Below are 23,363 nucleotides of genomic sequence, written 5' to 3'. Positions count from 1 at the left end.
ATGCTTTATCACCATTTTGATCATGTGAAATCTTTCAGTACATGATTCCTGAATATCTCTACTGCTGCTCCTTCCATTTGAATGTTTTTGTTTCTTTCCTGGTTGAGCTGACATTCTAACAAATTTTAAAGAGTAAATACAGTTTAACAATATTGTATCAATTCACTTACTGTAACATAAGATCAGGTGAAAATTTATGTCATTGATATATAAATAAATTTATAATTAACTAACTGATAAAAAATATACACATGCCACACCAAATAACATAATTTTAATAATATAATTCATATATTTACTGTGAAAAAATAAATGCATATTTAATGTTGTTATTACTAAATATCATGTATTCACTAACAAACAAACAGAAGAAAAATATAAACTGAGTGAAGCCAGTACTAACAGTTTACTTCTGTTTTTACATAACTACTGCTGTGTACACTGGGTCTGTGAGGAATTCAAAATGTGTCATTTGATGTCACATGTTCTTGCAACCCATATAGCTGGCACTATGTGGGTAGGAAACATCTCCTAATGATAACCATTATATATATATATTTGTTATGAGTTAGCATTAGATTATGGTTTAAAGAATCAAGAGGCAGTGCTGCATGCCTTGTGTTATCACTGGTTAAGAGTTGACCAAACTGATGATGTTATGAGTTAAGTGTTCAGCTGACATATAACTAATGATGCTACTTTGGTTTAGGTGTTCACATAACACAAACTGATGGATCCAACTATGACATATTTGCACCTAACCAAAGTGCCATGGATGAAGCTAAAGAAATGATTGAGGAGTTGTTGTCTGAGGAGGTATGTTTATAATAGTATTACTTATTTACAGAACTGGAACTAAGATATCAATGAATTGTCTATTTCAGTTCTAAACAAGTCACGTAGGTTTGTTTATATAAATGCCTGTGTGTATTAACTTTAGTGCGTGTTTTTTATTTAACATATTCTTCATACTTCTAGAAAGAACCAGAACTAGAATTTGGTGCCATTTATACAGCGACAATTGTAGAGTTAAGGTAAGTGTGATATTTCAGAAAAGTAACGCAAAATAGTTACAACTAAAGTTTTAAAATGCAATGATATATTTTTCAGAATCTAGTGGAAGTGTTATTTAAGAAAATAATGTTTCTTAATAATATTACAGTAGATGGTTTATTTAAGTAACTTTTACATATGGAAGGTTCTTAGTTATACAGCATAGTGTATGTGTTGTCCATCCTAATGGTATAATTTGCATTAAACAATAATATATGATTGAAATAAAGTGACACCTGTAAAAACTATTGATGTTATTTCAATATGTGTGGGAGACAAAAATTCTAAAAACAGCTGGTATGGGTATTAACACTTTTAGTAATAAAGCAGAGAAGAACATTTTGATCTTTGATCATCTTTATGTTAACAAAGTACATAGCCTGTAAGCTCTTGGTAAGAATATTTATTCCTTAATCTATTTTTAGAGAAACGGGTGTTATGGTTACTTTGTACCCCTCTATGCCACCAGCCCTGCTTCACAACTCCCAGTTAGATCAAAGAAAGGTAAGTACCATTTCATACTGAAACAATAATAACAGAAGTTGGTTTGGCAATCTTCCATCTTCATCTCAAGAAATACCCACTTTTTTAGTCAATAGGATGTGTACTTCAAGTTCTAACTTTTTTTAAATTTAAGTGCACCTTTCACTATATATATAAGTATGTTCTATTCAACTCTATTGGGGAAAACAATCCATATTTGTTTTATTATTCCCACTAGATAAGTCACCCTACTGCTTTAGGCTTGGAAGTGGGACAAGAAATTCAAGTGAAATATTTTGGCCGTGACCCAGTTAGTGGAAGAATGAGGTTGTCCCGTAAAGTTCTACAGTCCATACCCACTACCATCATACGTACCTTGGGAGAGAAACAACAGGTGTCAACATCAAATCTTAACTCAACCTCACACTGAGCTGTTACTACGGTGGTCACTTTTTCTGCAACCATCAATATAGTGTTGTAAAAATAATATATTTCTGTGATATATATTTCTTCCAGAGATTATAAAAAAACAACTGTGCAAAGGATAAAGTGTTTCCATTTCCGTGCATATATGTATATATACCGTTATTAAAAATTAACCAAACACTCTTCAAAAAGGTTTTATTGTACTGGCAGAAGTAACAGATTAAACATTTACATCAATTTCAACTAGGGCAAAAGTATAAATATATATATTTTATATATATAAAAGATAGAGCTCTGGCTCCCGTGTACATAGCTACAGTAATGTTTTAAATATAACACACAATAATTGTGTGGTTAAAATGAACTTGCATAGACAAATACTACCCTAAGATAACTACCTGTTCTTATATTACAGCAATAATTCTAAATTATTTGGTTTTGATTATCATGAAGTTCTCAAACAATAAAAATATCTTCTCTAAGTTAGTGTACTCTAAGAGATTAATTCATAAAGCCTCCAAGCTTTCTCACATCTTTGGTTCTAGAACAAACAGAAATGCAGAAGCTGGTTTCATTAATTGCAAAGCCATTGTTTTGAAGGTGGACTGAACTAAGATTAAAGTGATGGTTCTAGTGAACTGAATTGTAATAAGAACCTGATTTACAGAATATGTGGTCAGGGAGTTGTGTAAACAGTTTATGAGAGTTGCACTGTGGTTAAAAGTAAGACCAATTAACTTGTGCACATAAAAATGAAGAGCTATCCTTACTTCTAATGGATTCTAGCTTTGGAACACAGTTCGTGGCAATATAACAGAAAATCATAAATGTATATATTTCCATTTAGATCCAAAACACTTTTGGTTTTTTCCTAGGAAGTGGGAAGGTTCTTCATAACTGAAAGATGTTTATTTCCATATCACGAAAGAAGATATTCTAGGAAATGTCTTTACTAATCTCATCTAATTTAAATAATTGAATCTATGCTTACTCTAAATGCATATTATAACTACATCACCACCTTTCTATTATATTAAAGACTATGAAATATAAACAGAATTTCATTCTAAAATAGCTGAATAATAACTTTCTTTGGTCTTATATTTGTAGCAAAATATGCAAACACTCCTTAAAGAATACTTTCTAAATAAAATAAGGACATCATTATCAAACATTGTCACTTAATCTATTTAGGCGTTAGCATTCAGGAGGTAGAACTGTATGGACGATGTACAGCTGCATGACCAAGTGGACTAGATGACCACGAGCTTCAGTATTAGAATCATTTAAGTGGGAAGCACAACATTCGTAGTTATCCTTAAAGCACACTGGTTCTTGGCTAAATGTTCAGACTTAGCTGCTGGCCATCAGGGACACCTTTTGCTATAATACTCTCATCCAGTTGAGATTCTTTAGGATGGTGGAAACACCTTGTTGTCCCTACAAGCTGAGATTCTTGAGCTTTGGTTAACCCACCAGGCCAATATTCTTCAGTTGGTGATCTTTGGAAGCCAGTTTGTTACAAATACTCTGGTGGAGGCAGAACCATCATACTGATCTTATTAAGTTTGATGACCACATGTTGGTTATCATAAACAACCCTTTACTGTACCCTATGACTTGATCTTTGGAAGCTAGTTTATTACAAACACTGTTGTGGAGGCAGAACCATCTTACTGATCTTATTAAGTTTGGCAACCACAAGCTGGGATTCTTGATGAAGCCTTTGGTTTTCAAGTTGCAGCTGCTTCATCTGTTTTTCCAGAACGGCTGTTTGACTTTGTTCCTACAAATAGAGGGCAAGCTTGAGAACTTGTAACATTCAGTTATACAGTCTGTGTGTGGTACTTAAGGTGTGTTAATGCAAGAAAAGAACAGAAAGAGAAGTTATTGTCATTTTAATATTGTGTTACAATCACAGAAATCAACTGTTGTAAAACTTGAGATTTATTCTAGGTACATAATACACTTACTGGATGAGTGTTATCAAGTCTGTAACATGTCTGCATAAGTCATCAATCTTAACACGTGAATATTTCCTCTTCCAAAGATAAGAATGAGCTAATCTGAAATATGTTCTAACAACCCTATTGTAATTTGTAACTGTTATCAAATTTTTAGTAACTGCAACAAAAGTTTGTGTGTTTAGATAGAGGTTCATATTTATTTCTTTGGCACCAAATATAGGAAATAGAGTTTTTGGATACATTACACTCATAAATTCACTCACATTTCAGTGTTTTTAGTTAGCGAGACATTCTGTTAATTTGGTGACTGAATGCATATTTATTATATTGGCAAAATATAATTATGTTTTGCCTTACAACAAGAACTGTGCTGCCATGTTGAAAGTCATTCATTGTTCACTATATTTTCTAATTTACAGCAAGAAATTAGCAAAAATAATGTATCAAAAGAAATATCTATAGAGAAAACATACTGAATATATGAAACTGAACTTTCTCATCAATGACTTAAAAAAAGATAACAAATATCCTTTCAGCATGAATTATTATATTTTCAAAATGGTTTCACAGCAACACTTTACTAGTCACTTCAAAAGTTTACAAATGATTGGTATACCAAATTAAAATTTCTAGCTTTTTTCATGCAGTTTGGTTAAGCATTTTTAGCATAAGAACAGTTATCAGGAAAACCGTCATATGCAGAAGGTGTTATAGCATCTGATTTTACAAATCTGTCTGGAATTCATAATTTTCAAGCAATGATGAAGATAATTTTTGAATGTAAAAAGGAAATAATTTTAATATTGCTGACATATACTTACCTTAACCAGATCTTCTTCAAGTTTTCTGACTTTCTTTTGAAGTTGAGAGATTTGCTGGGAACCACTAGGAGTAGAAAACAACCAAAACTTGATAACCAGTATTAAGTATAGTGTGTAAAACATAATTATTACTTCTATTTCTCATGATACAATGTTTATTGTAAAAAATCCCAAAATAAGAACCTGATTATTAAATGATGAGAAACTAGTATGGAAAGATTATAATTCACCTCTGTGATTATATTTTAACTATGGAAAAAAAACTAACAAACCAACCTTTCACTGTCTTCTTTACAGTTCACTACTGAAAAAAGAAAGCAAGGAAATCGATTATTTACCAACTTAATTAATGAAACAGTAAATTCATTAAATTAGCTACATTATTTACTGGGTTAATTTTTATTTCTTATCTACATAGGGGACTTGAAATAAGGTTGGAAGTTATTAATAATTAAAAAGATTAACAACTCACAAAGTGCACAATGTCTTAACATGAATCTTGTAACTTGCTTCAGAGCACATACAGAAGTCAAGATATACAACAAATGACAGTTACCAGATGATAAAAAACTTACAGTTGGGCAAAATACTCTAACAAACTCTTATTACACCAGTTCTATAACTAAAACAGAGATTAGACTAATCCTTAAAAAAGTTAGAAACAAAGTTCCTGGACCTGACATCAGTAACATAGTTAAGAATTTATCCGATACTAACTTAGATCACCTTGTTACAATTTTTAACCTATCCCTATTCTCAGGTTACTACCCAAGCATATGGAAGTCTGCTATCATTAAAGTCATACCCAAATAAGACAAGAACCTAAATAACCCAAATAGCTACACACCGATCAGTCTTCTAAATACACGAGGTAAGCTCATGAAGAAATCAATTACTAATAGAATTAGTTGCTTCCTTGAGACCAATAATCTGATTAACGAAGTCTAAAATGCAGGTAGAAAAAAAGAGACAAACAATCGATCACCTTGCCCGTCTCACTGAATCAGTTTTCAAAGGATTCAATCGTAAACAAACCACTGTCACTACCTTTTCGGACGTCCAAAAAGCGTTCCATTCAGTCTGGCATGATGGCCTACACTATAAAACACTAGCCATAAGTATTCCACCAATTTTTGTCCGGTGGATATCCAGTTTCCTTACTAATTGTAAAGCAAGCGTCAAAATAAATACATCTATTTCAAACCCAATCAGTTGAAAAGCTGGTATGCCTCAATGAAAACTGAATAATCAAATCAAACCTAGTATCTCTAGACTTTAAGTTATTTTGTAGTTCAACTGCATACTAATAATTTATTGGGAGTTCCTCAGTTTTGTATTTCACATTATTTATCAATATTAAACATTCAGTTTAAACTGGACAAAAGAAGTTGTTATATTACCATTTAAATATAAAAAACTTTCAAACAATACACCACAACTATTACTATTACTAAAGAACAAAACAAAATATGCTTACTCAAGGGAGATTTGTTAGGTGTGTGTTAAAATTAATATAGAACTGATCTAATGCAATAACAGGTGCTTGTTTAATGAACCAAACAATGAAGGTAACTTTGGAACCATTACAACCTTGATATTAAAAAAAAATCTCAAGACAGACAATGTGTAAGTGACTAAAAGCAACAAAGGTTAATACAAAAAATTCAGTAATTTTTTACATGAAGAGGCATCAGACAGAGAATACCTAGTACCTCACTGGTGGACAATAAACATTGAAAGAGTATCTCCAATATCTCACTGGTGGGCAAAAAATCACCAAAAGAGCATGTTCACTACCTCACCAGTGGACAAAAAACAAAACAGTATGTCCAGTATCTCACCAGTAGACAATAAAAATTTACTATTTCTTTCACAGTAGCTGGCTCACCCAATAATAAAGAACTTACGCTAGCTCAGTTGATAATTAAGTACTTAACACTGCTTCCATATCACATTGATCATCCAATAAAGAACTTACTTTTATATCAGCTGGCCTAGCCAATAACAAAGAACTTACTCCTGCTTCCATACTGTCTCACTCAGCCAATAAAATAGTACTTACTATAGCATATACAGCAGCTGACAACTAAGTACTGACTACTGCAACAATTTTGGCTTGTTCATCCAATAATAAAGTACTTACTATTGCTTTCTGTACGTATGGAGGTTGCATGTACAAGACTTGACCAATCCAACTCTTTAGAAGATGACAGAGGAACTGAAGTTTGTAAGGTGTTGACAAGGTTTTCATGTGAATCAACTGATGAATATCTGTGAAGAAAACCAATCAATTTTCTTTAGTCACTACTCCACAAAAACGTTTTAATAAAAAAATCCATTCAGATATCATTTTAAATTAAAAAACTAGGGTTAATACTATTGCTAGAGTTGTGTATTAGAGTATGTACAACCTTTCTTTTTCAGTAGATAAATCTTTGTCAACTGTCGACAAAACTAAAGTTGTGGGAATAACATGAGCCACACAAGCTCTGGTTGTTATCAACTCATCCTCTGGAGGATTACTACACAAATGTTCAGTGTCACGAGCATTTCTGCAACGCTCCAATGAAGAACAAGGTGTAGACGTACAATCCGACTGACCAGATGAGGGCTCCGAGCCAACTACCTATAAAATTGGTATTAAATAAACTATTAGAAAAGGAGTTAAACCATTTGTGTCAGTAATATGTAAATCAAGTGAGCTTGTTTAAGTTACAGAATGGATGATTGTTTTAGATTTTTATTTGCTAATTAAAAACAAACCTAATCTGAAATTCCTGACACATGTAGTTATGATTATCTCAGTAGTAAAAAATCAGTTGTCTACAAACTGTGTAAATTATATCCTCATCACAAAAACAATTGTCCATTTAGGGTTATCTACAGATAATTTAAAAACTGGTTTATACACCAACGTGAATACCTCACACCCACTATCTTCTAGAGAATCTGGATCAATAAGCTTCAGTAAATCCTTCTGATAGTTCCAACTACCGTCACATGGAGGCTTCTTTATCTTGTTAGAACGAACTCTTTTTCGTAACCTATGAAGTTACAAAGACATCACTAACCCGAAGAAGTGGCTTAAAATTATTACACTTAAGTATGAATAAATACAGCTGAAACATTTCATTATTAATTAACATTAACAAACAAGTTACAAACAATTTTGTGGTACTACATAAACATTAACAAGTTTTTTTATATAACATCCAAAGCATTTTTTACATTTTAAAGAGTCAATGCTTCCATCAAGTTATTGTTTTTTACCTTTATTCTTAGAATAAAAAAATTGAAAAAAAAGATTAATATTTAATTTTTCCACAGTTTTATTAATAATTACTACCTGTAAGTCTTTGCACTATTAAAGATTATCTGATATGAAATACACAGGTTTATCCATCTGACTGACTTTGATTTTCCTATCTGCTTCTATGTTACACACCAACTACCCATTCATGATGTTAGAAAAACATAGGTTCAAGATGTCTTGCAAGAGAGAAATAAAAATCCCCATAATCCATGCACTGTGTTTGGGTTTTTATTTAGTTCTAACAAACTTCCCATACATTTGTTTGTTTGTGTGCGTGTGTATATATATTCACCATGCTTTTCTATTAACTTCTATGATAAACCACCTGCAGACGTGTATATATATCTATCTACCTGATTCACTGTGGTTTTTCAGTTGTGTACTTTAAAGTGGATTACATTTCAATCATTAATGAAGTGTGTGGAACAAAAGCGACAGTAGCAACATATGCATCACAAATAAACTGTAAACCCATTATAAATGCTTATAGTCACTCACTTCTAGTTTTAGATAAGCATAGAAATGCTAAGGATACATCTCAATGAGTTACAGTAAGTTAACCTGTTTAACAACCAAGTTTTTTATGTGAGACTGAGATCTTTTAAGTAATTCTGTAATAGACAGCTTTTCACTTAACTTGAAGGACCACACACCACTGTTCAGTAAGCATTTGTCACTATCAGATTCTAACATCTCTTCTCATTTCTACATATACCAGCCTATAACTTTTGGACTGGTTTTTGACAGTCTAAATGATGTTATATTTTTTAACTTACTTGGAGATGTTTTTCCCTGTATTGCCTCAAACAGATGTGACATTTTAACTTAAAGATGTTTTCTCCTTGTATTGTCTCTAATATGACACTTTGTTCTTGACTTACAGATGTTTTCTCCTTGTATTGTCTCTAACAGATGTGACATTTTGTTTTCAACTTACAGATGTTTTCTCCTTGTATTGTCTCTAACAGATGTGACATTTTGTTTTCAACTTACAGATGTTTTCCCTGTACTGTCTCTAACAGATGTAACATTTTGTTTTCAACTTACAGATGTTTTTCCCTGTACTGTCTCTAACAGATGTGACATTTTGTTTTTAACTTAAAGATGTTTTCTCCTTGTATTGTCTCTAATATGACACTTTGTTCTTGACTTACAGATGTTTTCTCCTTGTATTGTCTCTAACAGATGAGACATTTTGTTTTCAACTTACAGATGTTTTTCCCTGTATTGTCTCTAACAGATGTGACATTTTGTTTTCAACTTACAGATGTTTTTCCCTGTTTTGTCTCTAATATGACACTTTGTTCTTGACAGATGTTTTTCCCTGTATTGTCTCTAACAGATGTGACATTTTGTTTTCAACTTACAGATGTTTTTCCCTGTATTGTCTCTAACAGATGTGACATTTTGTTTTCAACTTGCAGATGTTTTTCCTTGTATTGTCTCTAACAGATGTGACATTTTGTTTTCAACTTGCAGATGTTTTTCCTTGTATTGTCTCTAACAGATGTGACATTTTGTTTTCAACTTGCAGATGTTTTTCCTTGTATTGTCTCTAACAGATGTGACATTTTGTTTTCAACTTGCAGATGTTTTTCCCTGTATTGTCTCTAACAGATGTGACATTTTGTTTTCAACTTGCAGATGTTTTTCCTTGTATTGTCTCTAACAGATGTGACATTTTGTTTTCAACTTGCAGATGTTTTCTCCTTGTATTGTCTCTAACAGATGTGACATTTTGTTTTCAACTTGCAGATGTTTTCTCCTTGTATTGTCTCTAACAGGTGTAACATTTCGTTTTTAACTAAGATATTTTTTCCCTGTCTTGCCTGTAATGAACACAATGTTGTTTTTAACTTACTTATGGGTGTTGTTCTTTGGTTTGTCTTTAATGGATGTGACATTACTTTTACACCACTTCCAGATCTTGTCTACTGCTTTTGGTTATCTAATGTGACGTTATTTTTGGTCTACTCACAGATGTTAATAAACTATAAAGTATCAAGCAGTGGAAATCCAAGAATTATAAAGCCTGTAATGTTACAAACGAAGCTACTATTATGGATTAAACATTTTAAAAAGTAGCCAAACTTTTGTCACTGACTTAAAAATAGAAAAACATAAATTAGTAATTTACCTTACTCAATTAATAATAAGCTGTTTAGTGAAGGTTTTAACTTCATGTTCTTGATATATATATATATTCAACCTAGCTTTTAAGGTAATTTGACAAGCACTATTTTTATTTAGCTGACCTTGGTGGTTCTACCACAGATGAAGGTACCAATAAGTAGCTATCTTCACTGCCCTTTTCTTGGAAGTGTGAAGGAAGACTGCTGAATGGAACAGGACTTTCCCTTCCAGCTTCATTTGCAAAAACTAAAGAAAAAAAATAATGAATCTTAATGAAGTACAATTTAGATTTGTAATCTAGCACAACCTCTTAATCCTTTCTACGTAGGCATCATTTACTGTGCATATCACAAGTTTTTTATTATGCTACTTTCTGTTTATGTTGCATCAATTAGTATAACATCAAACTGTAGCTAATAATCCATAATTTATTAATATGCAAGTTTTCAGTTCTTAATATTAAAAAATTAATTAAATTTTTAATTAAATTAAGTAAATTAATTAATTAAAACTATTAAAAATATAGTTCATTAATAAATCTGATTTCTTGTATGTGAAAGTGTGAAATTTTGTGAAGATATACAAATTATATCAAAGGTGAGTAATATTAAAACTAAATACTTTAACCCTTTTATTGCAGGCTTGGCGAGTTAAATAAAAAAAATCACACAGTATGTATAACATTAACATTTCAGTTATAATATACAGTTTGATTCCAAACTTATTGTGATAAATTAATAAAATAGTAGTTGAATAACATTTTGAACAAACAAATGAAATGGCATGACCTTTGACCTGCACCCCACTGTGATATGATTAAACAAGTACAAAAAAGTTATGTTCAGTCAAATTGACCAAACCCATGTTGATAAAATTAAATGTAAAGGGAATAAAACATTTGTATCTCACAAAACATTATCAAAAATCACAGGTAAATTAGTTTACCAGGTAAAACCAAAGTGAAGTGAATTTTTAAGCAGTATTACACCCACATTGTTATGATAGTTCACAATGCACAGAAAATCATATCTTACTAAAATCTTCATAGTATAGAACAATTAGTGAAACTGTTTATTCCATCTTGATTCACAGAAGTTAGGTAAAAACCAGATGACAAAATAAAAGACAAAACTGTAAGGGATGTTGGACTTGTTTGATTTAAAGATGAAAACAATGCTACAACTATCTGAGAAATTCACCTAACCTACAGCAGTTAGCCCTGTTGTTTTACTTACGTAATCCAACAAGTGGCAAGAATCGTCCCACCAACATTAGAAAATCATGACAATACAGACACTTAAACTGCATTTACAGCCCATGAACTCACCTGACCCGTATATAGAATCGTGGGATTGTGATGGTTTAACATCAAAGCCAAGAGCAGACAATACACCTCTCCTTCGAAGAGCCGAAGATCCTGAAGAAGGGTACGAGTGTTGGGCAGATCCAATCTGAGACAAGGACAGCTCACTGCGGGACATGAACAGTCCTGCTGTCCCTCTCTTATCACTGGGTAAAGCTATGGGAGCATGCAGTCGGGGAGGTTTAGGTGGTGGTGGTGGAGGCTGGCACGACAACACTTGAGTGAAAGCACTGTTCTTTGAAGGCTGAAGAGAGACTGATGGAGGAAGTGACCTCTCCTCACAGCACAAATCAACAGCTTGCAGTTGTTCACTTATTTTACTAGGTGGCTCCACTAGTCCATCATTGATGTTAGTGACCTACATTTAAAACATTAAATACTGATTCAAGAGACATTATCTCATTACATGTACATTAAACTTCCAACTTGAACAAAAATATGAAAACGTGTACAACTCTGGTTTCACAAAACTATTCTCTACTAAGACTTACAGTTGAAGCTTGAAATTCTTTATTATTAATTACTGTATACTTACATAAAATAAGCATCAAGATTGTTAAATTTGTTGAGACGTGTTACCCTGAAGTACTGCTTCTTAAGACATGGAAGATGTTGCTGAAATTATTTTTGGCAACAATAATAACATTCTCAAGCTATATTATCATCCTCTCTAATTTGCTAACCACATATAACTGCCCAATTAATAGGCCAAATTCATTAAGCTATAATATCTCCAGGAAGATGACTTCAATGTGACTATTTTTCATGCAGTCTACCTACCTTGGGATCACCTGTACATTCTGCAAGAAGTTCCTGACCAGGGTCACGAGTTGGTTGGTTGATTTGGGCAAGAGATTGGCTATCAAAGTAAACACAACTTGATAAAAAATAAAACTTTGTAACACTGTAACAGTACCAGTGTAAATACACTATAATAAATGAAACACTGTAACAGTACCAGTTCAGATGCACTATAATAAATTGAACACCGTAATAGTAAACTATAATAAATGAAACACTGTAACAGTACCAGTTTAGATACACTATAATAAATGGAACACTGTAATAGTAAACTATAATAAATGAAACACTGTAACAGTACCAGTTTAGATACACTATAATAAATTGAACACTGTAATAGTAAACTATAATAAATGAAACACTGTAATAGTACCAGTTTAGATACACTATAATAAATGGAACACTGTAATAGTACCAGTGTAAATACACTATAATAAATGAAACACTGTAATAATACCAGTTTAAATACACTATAATAAATGAAACACTGTAATAGTACTAGTTTAAATAAACTATAATAAATGAAACACTATGATAGTACCAGGGTAAATACACTATAATAAATGAAACACTGTAATAGTACCAGGGTAAATACACTATAATAAATGAAACACTGTAATAGTACCAGGGTAAATACACTATAATAAATGAAACACTGTAATAGTACCAGGGTAAATACACTATAATAAATGAAACACTGTAATAGTACCAGGGTAAATAATAAATGAAACACTGTAATAGTACCAGGGTAAATACACTATAATAAATGAAACACTGTAATAGTACCAGGGTAAATACACTATAATAAATGAAACACTGTAATAGTACCAGGGTAAATACACTATAATAAATGAAACACTGTAATAGTACCAGGGTAAATACACTATAATAAATGAAACACTGTAATAGTACCAGGGTAAATACACTATAATAAATTGAACACTGTAATAGTAAACTATAATAAATGAAACAATGTAATAGTACTAGTTTAAATACACTATAATAAATGAAACACTGTAATAATACCAGTTTAAATACACTATAATAAATGAAACACTGTAATAGTACTAGTTTAAATACACTATAATAAATGAAACACTGTAATAGTACCAGGGTAAATACACTATAATAAATGAAACACTGTAATAGTACCAGGGTAAATACACTATAATAAATGAAACACTGTAATAGTAAACTATAATAAATGAAACACTGTAATAGTACCAGTTTAAATACACTATAATAAATGAAACAATGTAATAGTACCAGTTTAAATACACTATAATAAATGAAACACTGTAATAATACCAGTTTAAATACACTATAATAAATGAAACACTGTAATAGTACCAGTTTAAATACACTATAATAAATGAAACAATGTAATAGAACCAGTTTAAATACACTATAATAAATGAAACAATGTAATAGTACCAGTTTAAATACACTATAATAAATGAAACAATGTAATAGTACCAGTTTAAATACACTATAATAAATGAAACACTGTAATAGAGCCAGTTTAAATACACTATAATAAATGAAACACTGTAATAGTACCAGTTTAAATACACTATAATAAATGAAACACTGTAATAGTGCCAGTTTAAATACACTATAATAAATGAAACAATGTAATAGTGCCAGTTTAAATACACTATAATAAATGAAACACTGTAATAGTACCAGTTTAAATACACTATAATAAATGAAACACTGTAATAATACCAGTTTAAATACACTATAATAAATGAAACACTGTAATAGTACCAGTTTACATACACTATAATAAATGAAACACTGTAATAGTACCAGTTTAAATACACTATAATAAATGAAACACTGTAATAGTACCAGTTTAAATACACTATAATAAATGAAACACTGTAATAGTACCAGTTTAAATACACTATAATAAATGAAACAATGTAATAGTGCCAGTTTAAATACACTATAATAAATGAAACACTGTAATAGTACCAGTTTAAATACACTATAATAAATGAAACACTGTAATAATACCAGTTTAAATACACTATAATAAATGAAACACTGTAATAGTACCAGTTTAAATACACTATAATAAATGAAACAATGTAATAGTGCCAGTTTAAATACACTATAATAAATGAAACAATGTAATAGTACCAGTTTAAATACACTATAATAAATGAAACAATGTAATAGTGCCAGTTTAAATACACTATAATAAATGAAACAATGTAATAGTGCCAGTTTAAATACACTATAATAAATGAAACACTGTAATAATACCAGTTTAAATACACTATAATAAATGAAACAATGTAATAGTACCAGTTTAAATACACTATAATAAATGAAACACTGTAATAATACCAGTTTAAATACACTATAATAAATGAAACAATGTAATAGTACCAGTTTAAATACACTATAATAAATGAAACACTGTAATAATACCAGTTTAAATACACTATAATAAATGAAACAATGTAATAGTACCAGTTTAAATACACTATAATAAATGAAACACTGTAATAGTACCAGTTTAAATACACTATAGTGAACACTGTATTAACAGTTGCATACAACACGTGCTTACATTAAAACTCTGTCTTCACAATAACATATACTTTGCTGTGCCATGTGTTAACTTTTTTGGTTTGCCACCTCTACAGTTTTTAAGTGCTCAATTATAAAGAAATATTGATTTTTGAATACAATTGGACAGCTAAAGCGACTTGACAGTGAGTTTGTACAGTTTAGGAATCCTAAACTGCAAGAATACTCGATAAATAGGATTTAACTAAAGACAGTTTAGAAAACATAGGAATCTCTATCTATTTTGACAGTGTTCACTATAATAGTGTTAATGATAATACTGTATTACATAGGAATAACTAAAATGCTTCACTGGTTCACAGAAACAATCTGATAGAGTGTCAAATAATATATAGCAATAGCAAAGGTAATACTGCCTAAGTGCTGAATAAAACATTATAATAACGTACAATAAACAGCAATGTCATAATTAATAAAACAGCTATAAGAAAAGACAAAGTAACTGTCAAAATATCTTCATAGAATGGACATATTTCTGCAGATTAAATAAAAAAACAAAAACCTCACTATAATGACAACATGCTAGAGTTAAATAACAGGCATCAGAGTATTAGATAACACATACCTAGTGGACTTGTTCATTTGACTGCTCGGATTTTCTTGATGCATAAATGGTTGAATCTGGGTGAAAATGGATGTCTGGTTCGGTGTGCATCCAACATTTTCATTTTTCTCCCCAATGTCCATGGTCAGGTAACGACAGTTCTTTAGTCCACAGCCCCTACACCAAAATTATACACATAAAAAAATTATATGCAGCTTTTATAACAAACTAATGTTCAGTTTAATCTTACAGGACCAAATGTATCTTTCTGATAGTTTAGTTTTACCTGCATTAAAAGTAACTGTCAAAAAATGATAAATGTGACTATTTGTGAAGTGTGGAATAAATATGTGATGAACAAAGAATATATCAATGGTCTTTAAAGTGTGGAGTCAATAAGTGATGAACAAACAATATATCAATGGTCTTCAAAGTGTGGAGTCAATATTTAATGAACAAAGTATATATCAATGGTCTTTAAAATGTGGAGTCAATATGTGATGAATAAAGAATATATCAATGGTCTTTAAAATGTGGAGTCAATATGTGATGAACAAAGTATATATCAATGGTCTTTAAAATGTGGAGTCAATATGTGATGAACAAAGAATATATCAATGGTCTTTAAAGTGTGGAGTCAATAAGTGATGAACAAAGAATATATCAATGGTCTTTAAAATGTGGAGTCAATATGTGATGAATAAAGAATATATCAATGGTCTTTAAAATGTGGAGTCAATATGTGATGAACAAAGTATATATCAATGGTCTTTAAAATGTGGAGTCAATATGTGATGAACAAAGAATATATCAATGGTCTTTAAAATGTGGAGTCAATATGTGATGAACAAAGAATATATCAATGGTCTTTAAAATGTGGAGTCAATATGTGATGAACAAAGAATATATCAATGGTCTTCAAAATGTGGAGTCAATATGTGATGAACAAAGAATATATCAATGGTCTTTAAAGTGTGGAGTCAATAAGTGATGAACAAAGAATATATCAATGGTACTTAAAATGTGGAGTCAATATGTGATGAACAAAGAATATATCAATGGTCTTTAAAATGTAGTCAATATGTGATGAACAAAGAATATATCAATGGTCTTTAAAATGTGTGAGTCAATATGTGATGAACAAAGAATATATCAAATTGGTCTATTAAATGTGGAGTCAACATGTGCTGAAGTTTCAGTATTATCATGATCTTCAAAGTGTGGAGTCAATAAGTGATGAACAAAGTATATATCAATGATCTTCAAAGTGTGGAGTCAATAAGTGATGAACAAAGAATATATCAATGGTCTTTAAAGTGTGGAGTCAATATGTGATGAACAAAGAATATATCAATGATCTTTAAAGTGTGGAGTCAATATGTGATGAAGAAAGAATTTATCAATGGTCTTGAAAGTGTGGAGTCAATAAGTGATGAACAAAGAATATACCAAAGGTCTTCAGAATGTGGAGTCCTTTCTTGATGTAACTTTAGAAAATAATTATATTCAAAGCATTTGTGAAGGATTTTGGATATGAAAGAGTCCAGTGTGCAATTTACACAAAAGATGAACAAACTACCACAAGTACTGACAAGAATTATATCTGCATGTACTAGTGTTTCACATTACTAAATTACAATCATGTGCTGAAATTTCACTATTACATGTTTACCAACACATGTGCTGAAATTTCACTATTACATGTTTACCACCACATGTGCTGAAATTTCACTATTACATGATTACCACATGTGCTGAAGTTTCACTATTACATGACCACCACATGTGCTGAAGTTTCACTATTACATGATCACCACCACATGTGCTGAAGTTTCACTATTACATGAATACCACCACATGTGCTGAAGTTTCACTATTACATGTTTACCACCACATGTGCTGAAGTTTCACTATTACATGATTACCACCACATGTGCTGAAGTTTCACTATTACATGTTTACCACCACATGTGCTGAAGTTTCACTATTACATGATTACCACCACATGTGCTGAAGTTTCACTATTACATGTTTACCACCACATGTGCTGAAATTTCACTATTACATGTTTACCACCACATGTGCTGAAGTTTCACTATTACATGATTACCACCACATGTGCTGAAGTTTCACTATTACATGATTACCACCACATGTGCTGAAGTTTCACTATTACATGATTACCACCACATGTGCTGAAGTTTCACTATTACATGATTACCACCACATGTGCTGAAGTTTCACTATTACATGATTACCACCACATGTGCTGAAGTTTCACTATTACATGATTACCACCACATGTGCTGAAGTTTCACTATTACATGTTTACCACCACATGTGCTGAAGTTTCACTATTACATGATTACCACCACATGTGCTGAAGTTTCACTATTACATGATTACCACCACATGTGCTGAAGTTTCACTATTACATGTTTACCACCACATGTGCTGAAGTTTCACTATTACATGATTACCACCACATGTGCTGAAGTTTCACTATTACATGATTACCACCACATGTGCTGAAGTTTCACTATTACATGATTACCACCACATGTGCTGAAGTTTCACTATTACATGATTACCACCACATGTGCTGAAGTTTCACTATTACATGATTACCACCACATGTGCTGAAGTTTCACTATTACATGATTACCACCACATGTGCTGAAGTTTCACTATTACATGATTACCACCACATGTGCTGAAGTTTCACTATTACATGATTACCACCACATGTGCTGAAGTTTCACTATTACATGATTACCACCACATGTGCTGAAGTTTCACTATTACATGATTACCACCACATGTGCTGAAGTTTCACTATTACATGATTACCACCACATGTGCTTACAGTTTCACTATTACATGATTACCACCACATGTGCTGAAGTTTCACTATTACATGATTACCACCACATGTGCTGAAGTTTCACTATTACATGATTACCACCACATGTGCTGAAGTTTCACTATTACATGATTACCACCACATGTGCTGAAGTTTCACTATTACATGTTTACCACCACATGTGCTGAAGTTTCACTATTACATGATTACCACCACATGTGCTGAAGTTTCACTATTACATGATTACCACCACATGTGCTGAAGTTTCACTATTACATGATTACCACCACATGTGCTGAAGTTTCACTATTACATGATTACCACCACATGTGCTGAAGTTTCACTATTACATGTTTACCACCACATGTGCTGAAGTTTCACTATTACATGTTTACCACCACATGTGCTGAAGTTTCACTATTACATGATTACCACCACATGTGCTGAAGTTTCACTATTACATGATTACCACCACATGTGCTGAAATTTCACTATTACATGATTACCACCACATGTGCTGAAATTTCACTATTACATGATTACCACCATATGTGCTGAAATTTCACTATTACATGATTACCACCACATGTGCTGAAATTTCACTATTTCTCTTAAGACTACTTACTTACAAGTATATTATTTGAGAAGAGTGAGCACACATACACTGCTGGCCAAAATCTTAAGACCAATGAACATTAAGAAAAAATATGCATTTTGCATTGTTACTTATTTGAGTAGAGCTTCAAAAGATGAAAATAAGAAAAGGGAAAATAAAAATAAAAAACCTTTTACCATTTAATAGGGAAAATGTGAACACTATGAAATTAGCTTAAGTACTAGCTAGCTGGTCAAAAGTTTAAGACTGTATCAAAAAGAACTCCTAAACAGGGTAGGAAATGCCCAACAAGAGGTCTCAGTAGTGACTTGCATGGCCATCATTGCAATTAACTTCAATCATTCTCTTTGGTATGGTTGATATAAGAGTTTGCAGAAGGCTGGCTGAAATGTTATTCCAAATGGTGAAGATGGTTTCACGAAGATCATGCACTGTTTGGAATTGATGTCCACTTCTATAGACTTCCCTTGCCATCCACCTCCAAACATTTTCAATGGGGTTCAGTTCAGATGAACACGCTAGAGGGTCCAAAAGGATCACGTCATTCGCCATGAAAAAGTCCTTGTCCTGCAGGCATTGTGGATTGCAGTGTTGTTCCACTGAAAGATCCAGTCATTTCTACACAAGTGAGGGCCTTCAGTCAATGAGGATACTCTCTCCAACATGTCAATGTAGCCAGCTACTGTTTGACACCTCTGTACAACCTAAAGCTTCATTGTTCCATGGAAGAAGAAAACACCATAGATCATGATGGAACCTCCTCCCTGTGTCATGTAGAAAATGTCTCTAGTGGAATATCCTTATCGTGCCAGTAATGTTGGATGCCATCTGGACCATCCAGATTAAATTTTTTCTCATTAGAGAACAAAACCTTCTTCCACTTTTCTATGTCCCAACTTTGGTGCTTCTCAGCAAAGTTTAACCGAGCTGTTTCATGGTGTAGAAGGAAGCATGTCCTTTGAAGATGTTTATAGTTTTTAAAGCCTTTCTCTCATAGATGCCATGTTATTGTTCTTGAGCTGCATTGTGCATCTGTAAGGGCCTAAATCTGGTCCGACTGTTGGCTGGTGTCTTCCTGGACAACCCGTTGATTCCTCCTGCTCAATGCTGACGAAATTTTCTTGGGCTGACCACTTGAAATTCTTGTTCTGTATACCTCAGGGTCTTTTAAAAATTTACAACAGCAGTTTTACTACACCCAATCTCACCAGTGATGGCACGTTAAGAGAGACCTTGCTTTTGCAGCTCGGTAATTCTGCCATGTTCAAACTCTGTCACCTTTTTAGCCTTTGCCATGTTTTTACCCAATGTAACACATAGATGGACAATGCTAATGCTTGAACACAAATGAATAAATTTCGTTACGTGTTTACCGATTAACTCTTCGTTTCAGTATGGTCTTATACTTTTGACCAGCTAGTATTTAGGCTAATTTCATAGTGTTCACATTTTCCCTATTAAATGCTAAAAAAGTTTATTTTGATTTTCCCTTTTCTTATTTTCATCTCTCAAAACTCTACTCAAACAAGTGGTTGAGTCTAACAACACAAAACATATATTTTTTCTTTATGTTCATTGGCTTTAAGATTTTGGCCAGCAGTGTTTTAGTTAAATGTTAACATTCACACACCTGCGAGGAAGTCCACTGGAAAGAGGAGGAACCACAGTTACAGATACCATTAATGAAGTTTGAAGCAAATCTGCCATCTGGTCATAAAGCAGAGTGGCCACAGGTATCTTACAGATCTACAGAGACAATAAACACAAAAGATGAAATTTACCAAATGTACAAACTTAACTATAACAAAGCTTAAATACACAGTATCAAATGGTATAATAATTGTTTTATAAAACAGTTCTCCTCACTTTCTCATCTGTTTATGTTAGGTTACAGTATAGTTTCTTTTTAAAAGTTTATTCCTTTATTGTTAATCTTTAAGCTGGTTAGTTTTGCTATTTTTAAGATTTACTTAATTTGTTTCACTGTTTCATAACTGACATAAAATACTCCCATCTCTAAATTTAGATCTTCAGAAACATTGTAACTTGATGGTAAATAGTAAACGATATTTTTATTAATCAAGGACTCTGTCAAATGGAACAAATGATTTTATAATCACCAAAATAACAAAGCAATAGACTAAAACCATGTTAAAATATATTCATTACTTGAATATAAAAGCAGTGTGGCTTCCACAGACATGCAGGTTTAAGATGAAAAGAAAATGGCACAATTTTCATTACTTTTATAGGTACTGCAACATTTAAAATTTTTTTTTCCCTAATTCTTTCAGATTTGTGGTCAACATCCCAAATCATAATCTTAGCAACTTAAAACATGTTTTAGTGTAAACATCTCTTTTAATAACTCTTAAGTTCAATTTGCTTATTTTCAAGAAATGTATGTTGTTACCTCTAATAAACGACTTCCTTTCCTCAGTCCAGCCTGCCATGCAGGACCATGGCTTTCTACCTCAGTAACAACACCCTCAAATTGAACATGAAATCCAATTTGTCTCTGACCATTCCTTCTAAGAATCAGTTCTTGTGTCTGTAAAAAATATAAAATGTAGATTGTTTATATGTCCTATTCATAAAATACATACTGACCTAGTCAATACTACCAAAATACTAGAAACACTTGCTGACTGGTCACTATTACCAAAAGAATAGAAATACCTGCTGACTTGGTCACTATTACCAAAAGACTAGAAATACCTGCTGACTTGGTCACTATTACCAAAAGACTAGAAATACCTGCTGACTTGGTCACTATTACCAAAAGACTAGAAATACCTGCTGACTTGGTCACTATTACCAAAAGACTAGAAAAGTTCCATTCTGACCCTGTAAACAACATTGTGTAAAAAAACTGACAATGAATAGAAAAATGAATTTATCTTTTTTCAGTAATGATACTATCTCTTGAAACTAGTACAACTATCTGGCTCAATTTCTTGGTTACTTTTAAACAAAAACATTTTAACACAACGGGTTAGTTCAAACATTTAGAAAATGAATGAAATAAAAACAACCTTATGAATTTGTGTTATAATCAGACTGTTTAATATTATTTACAAAATAAATACTCTGCTGTTTAAACTCTTTATGATTATGCTGTAAAGATTAAAATAAGTGGTGATTATAAGTACATCATATAACTTAAGACAATGCTAAAAACATATACTCATCTCACATCCAGCAGTTACACAAGTTAAACAACTAATGATTTCCTGAATCAACTCACCTCACATCCAGTGGTTACACAAGTTAAACAACTAATGATTTCCTGAATCAACTCACCTCACATCCAGTGGTTACACAAGTTAAACAACTAATGATTTCCTGAATCAACTCACCTCACATCCAGCAGTTACACAAGTTAAACAACTAATGATTTCCTGAATCAACTCACCTCACATCCAATGGTTACACAAGTTAAACAACTAATGATTTCCTGAATCAACTCACTTGCCTCACATCCAGTGGTTACACAAGTTAAACAACTAATGATTTCCTGAATCAACTCACCTCACATCCAGCAGTTACACAAGTTAAGCGACTAACAATCTCCTGTATCTCATCAATGTCTGGATCCCTGGTGATCAGAACAACACACTCTCCTTGATGGTAAAATATCTTCAAACTGCATAAAAGAATAAAGATACTATGATTTTGATTTTTCAGCTTTATTAGTAATTACACTAGCAAAGGTTAATAACAGAGAATTATAGTTACTTACTGGTATAACAATAAGATGTACACCATCAGCTTTTAAGACTTCGAAACCACAGGTATGTGATATAAATCTTGAAAAATGTATATTATTACAAACTGGACAACATTATTTGCTAGTGAAAATGTGCATTATTATGATTTATCAACACTCATTTAACTGCAGTAGTAGTAATCAGGACACTGGTCTCACTGTAAGGAAACTATACGCAATCAAAAACGATTGTCATCATTCAGGTGTATAAAATAGCCACTTGTACTCAGATCACCACAAAAACAGAAGCATACCAGCCTGTATGAGATGACCATCCAAGAACTGAAGCTGAAGGACATGCAAAGATAATTTCTTTTGTGCTTTCTTCAATCAACACAATGGTGTGTGCCGATATTCCCAGCAGACAGTTGATCTTACAAATTTCCTCAAAATCTTCAACCTATCACAAAGTTTAAGTATTTATCTTGTTAATACTGAAGAAAAATATAAACACAAAACCAGTTCCAAAACTTTAACAAATATAGATGTATACCCTAAATTAAAGTAGATAATAAATTTTTCTTGTGGTAAGTTTCCACTGACATACTGTAATATATTATATCAACTGCTGGAGCATGGAAAGCGTAGGGTAAACAAACTTTGGCCA

At 32.1% G+C, this 23,363-nt stretch overlaps 2 protein-coding genes across 3 annotated transcripts in view; one reads left to right on the top strand and one right to left on the bottom strand.

The window, feature by feature from the left end:
- PNPase (polyribonucleotide nucleotidyltransferase 1) overlaps positions 1–2,153 on the top strand; it is a 51,389-nt gene extending 49,236 nt beyond the window's left edge. Inside the window, exons 20-23 of the mRNA XM_076458113.1 lie at positions 710–816; positions 979–1,034; positions 1,479–1,557; positions 1,775–2,153. Of these exons, the coding sequence (XP_076314228.1) occupies positions 710–816; positions 979–1,034; positions 1,479–1,557; positions 1,775–1,966 (434 nt within the window). The 3' untranslated portion in view covers positions 1,967–2,153. The remainder of the gene's footprint in view (positions 1–709; positions 817–978; positions 1,035–1,478; positions 1,558–1,774) is intronic.
- The window catches only part of LOC143226741 (signal-induced proliferation-associated 1-like protein 1), a 39,740-nt gene continuing 18,517 nt past the window's right edge, over positions 2,141–23,363 (bottom strand). The window contains exons 12-25 of one of the 2 annotated variants that reach the window (XM_076458111.1): positions 23,011–23,156; positions 22,519–22,633; positions 21,401–21,538; positions 20,618–20,733; positions 15,530–15,685; positions 12,340–12,418; positions 11,524–11,917; positions 10,319–10,442; positions 7,674–7,794; positions 7,162–7,376; positions 6,894–7,021; positions 5,027–5,054; positions 4,751–4,814; positions 2,141–3,748 (exon numbers count right to left, since the gene is read on the bottom strand). In XM_076458111.1, coding sequence (XP_076314226.1) covers positions 3,605–3,748; positions 4,751–4,814; positions 5,027–5,054; positions 6,894–7,021; positions 7,162–7,376; positions 7,674–7,794; positions 10,319–10,442; positions 11,524–11,917; positions 12,340–12,418; positions 15,530–15,685; positions 20,618–20,733; positions 21,401–21,538; positions 22,519–22,633; positions 23,011–23,156 — 1,968 coding nt within the window. In that variant the 3' untranslated portion in view covers positions 2,141–3,604. Of the gene's footprint in view, positions 3,749–4,750; positions 4,815–5,026; positions 5,055–6,893; positions 7,022–7,161; positions 7,377–7,673; positions 7,795–10,318; positions 10,443–11,523; positions 11,918–12,339; positions 12,435–15,529; positions 15,686–20,617; positions 20,734–21,400; positions 21,539–22,518; positions 22,634–23,010; positions 23,157–23,363 lie in introns of both variants that reach the window. The other variant, XM_076458110.1, reaches the window with a different exon arrangement.

Source organism: Tachypleus tridentatus, chromosome 9, assembly GCF_004210375.1.
Source record: "Tachypleus tridentatus isolate NWPU-2018 chromosome 9, ASM421037v1, whole genome shotgun sequence".
NCBI lineage: Eukaryota > Metazoa > Arthropoda > Merostomata > Xiphosura > Limulidae > Tachypleus > Tachypleus tridentatus.
Note: the sequence above shows the minus strand (reverse complement) of the source record. Positions and strands in the feature narration are given on the sequence as shown.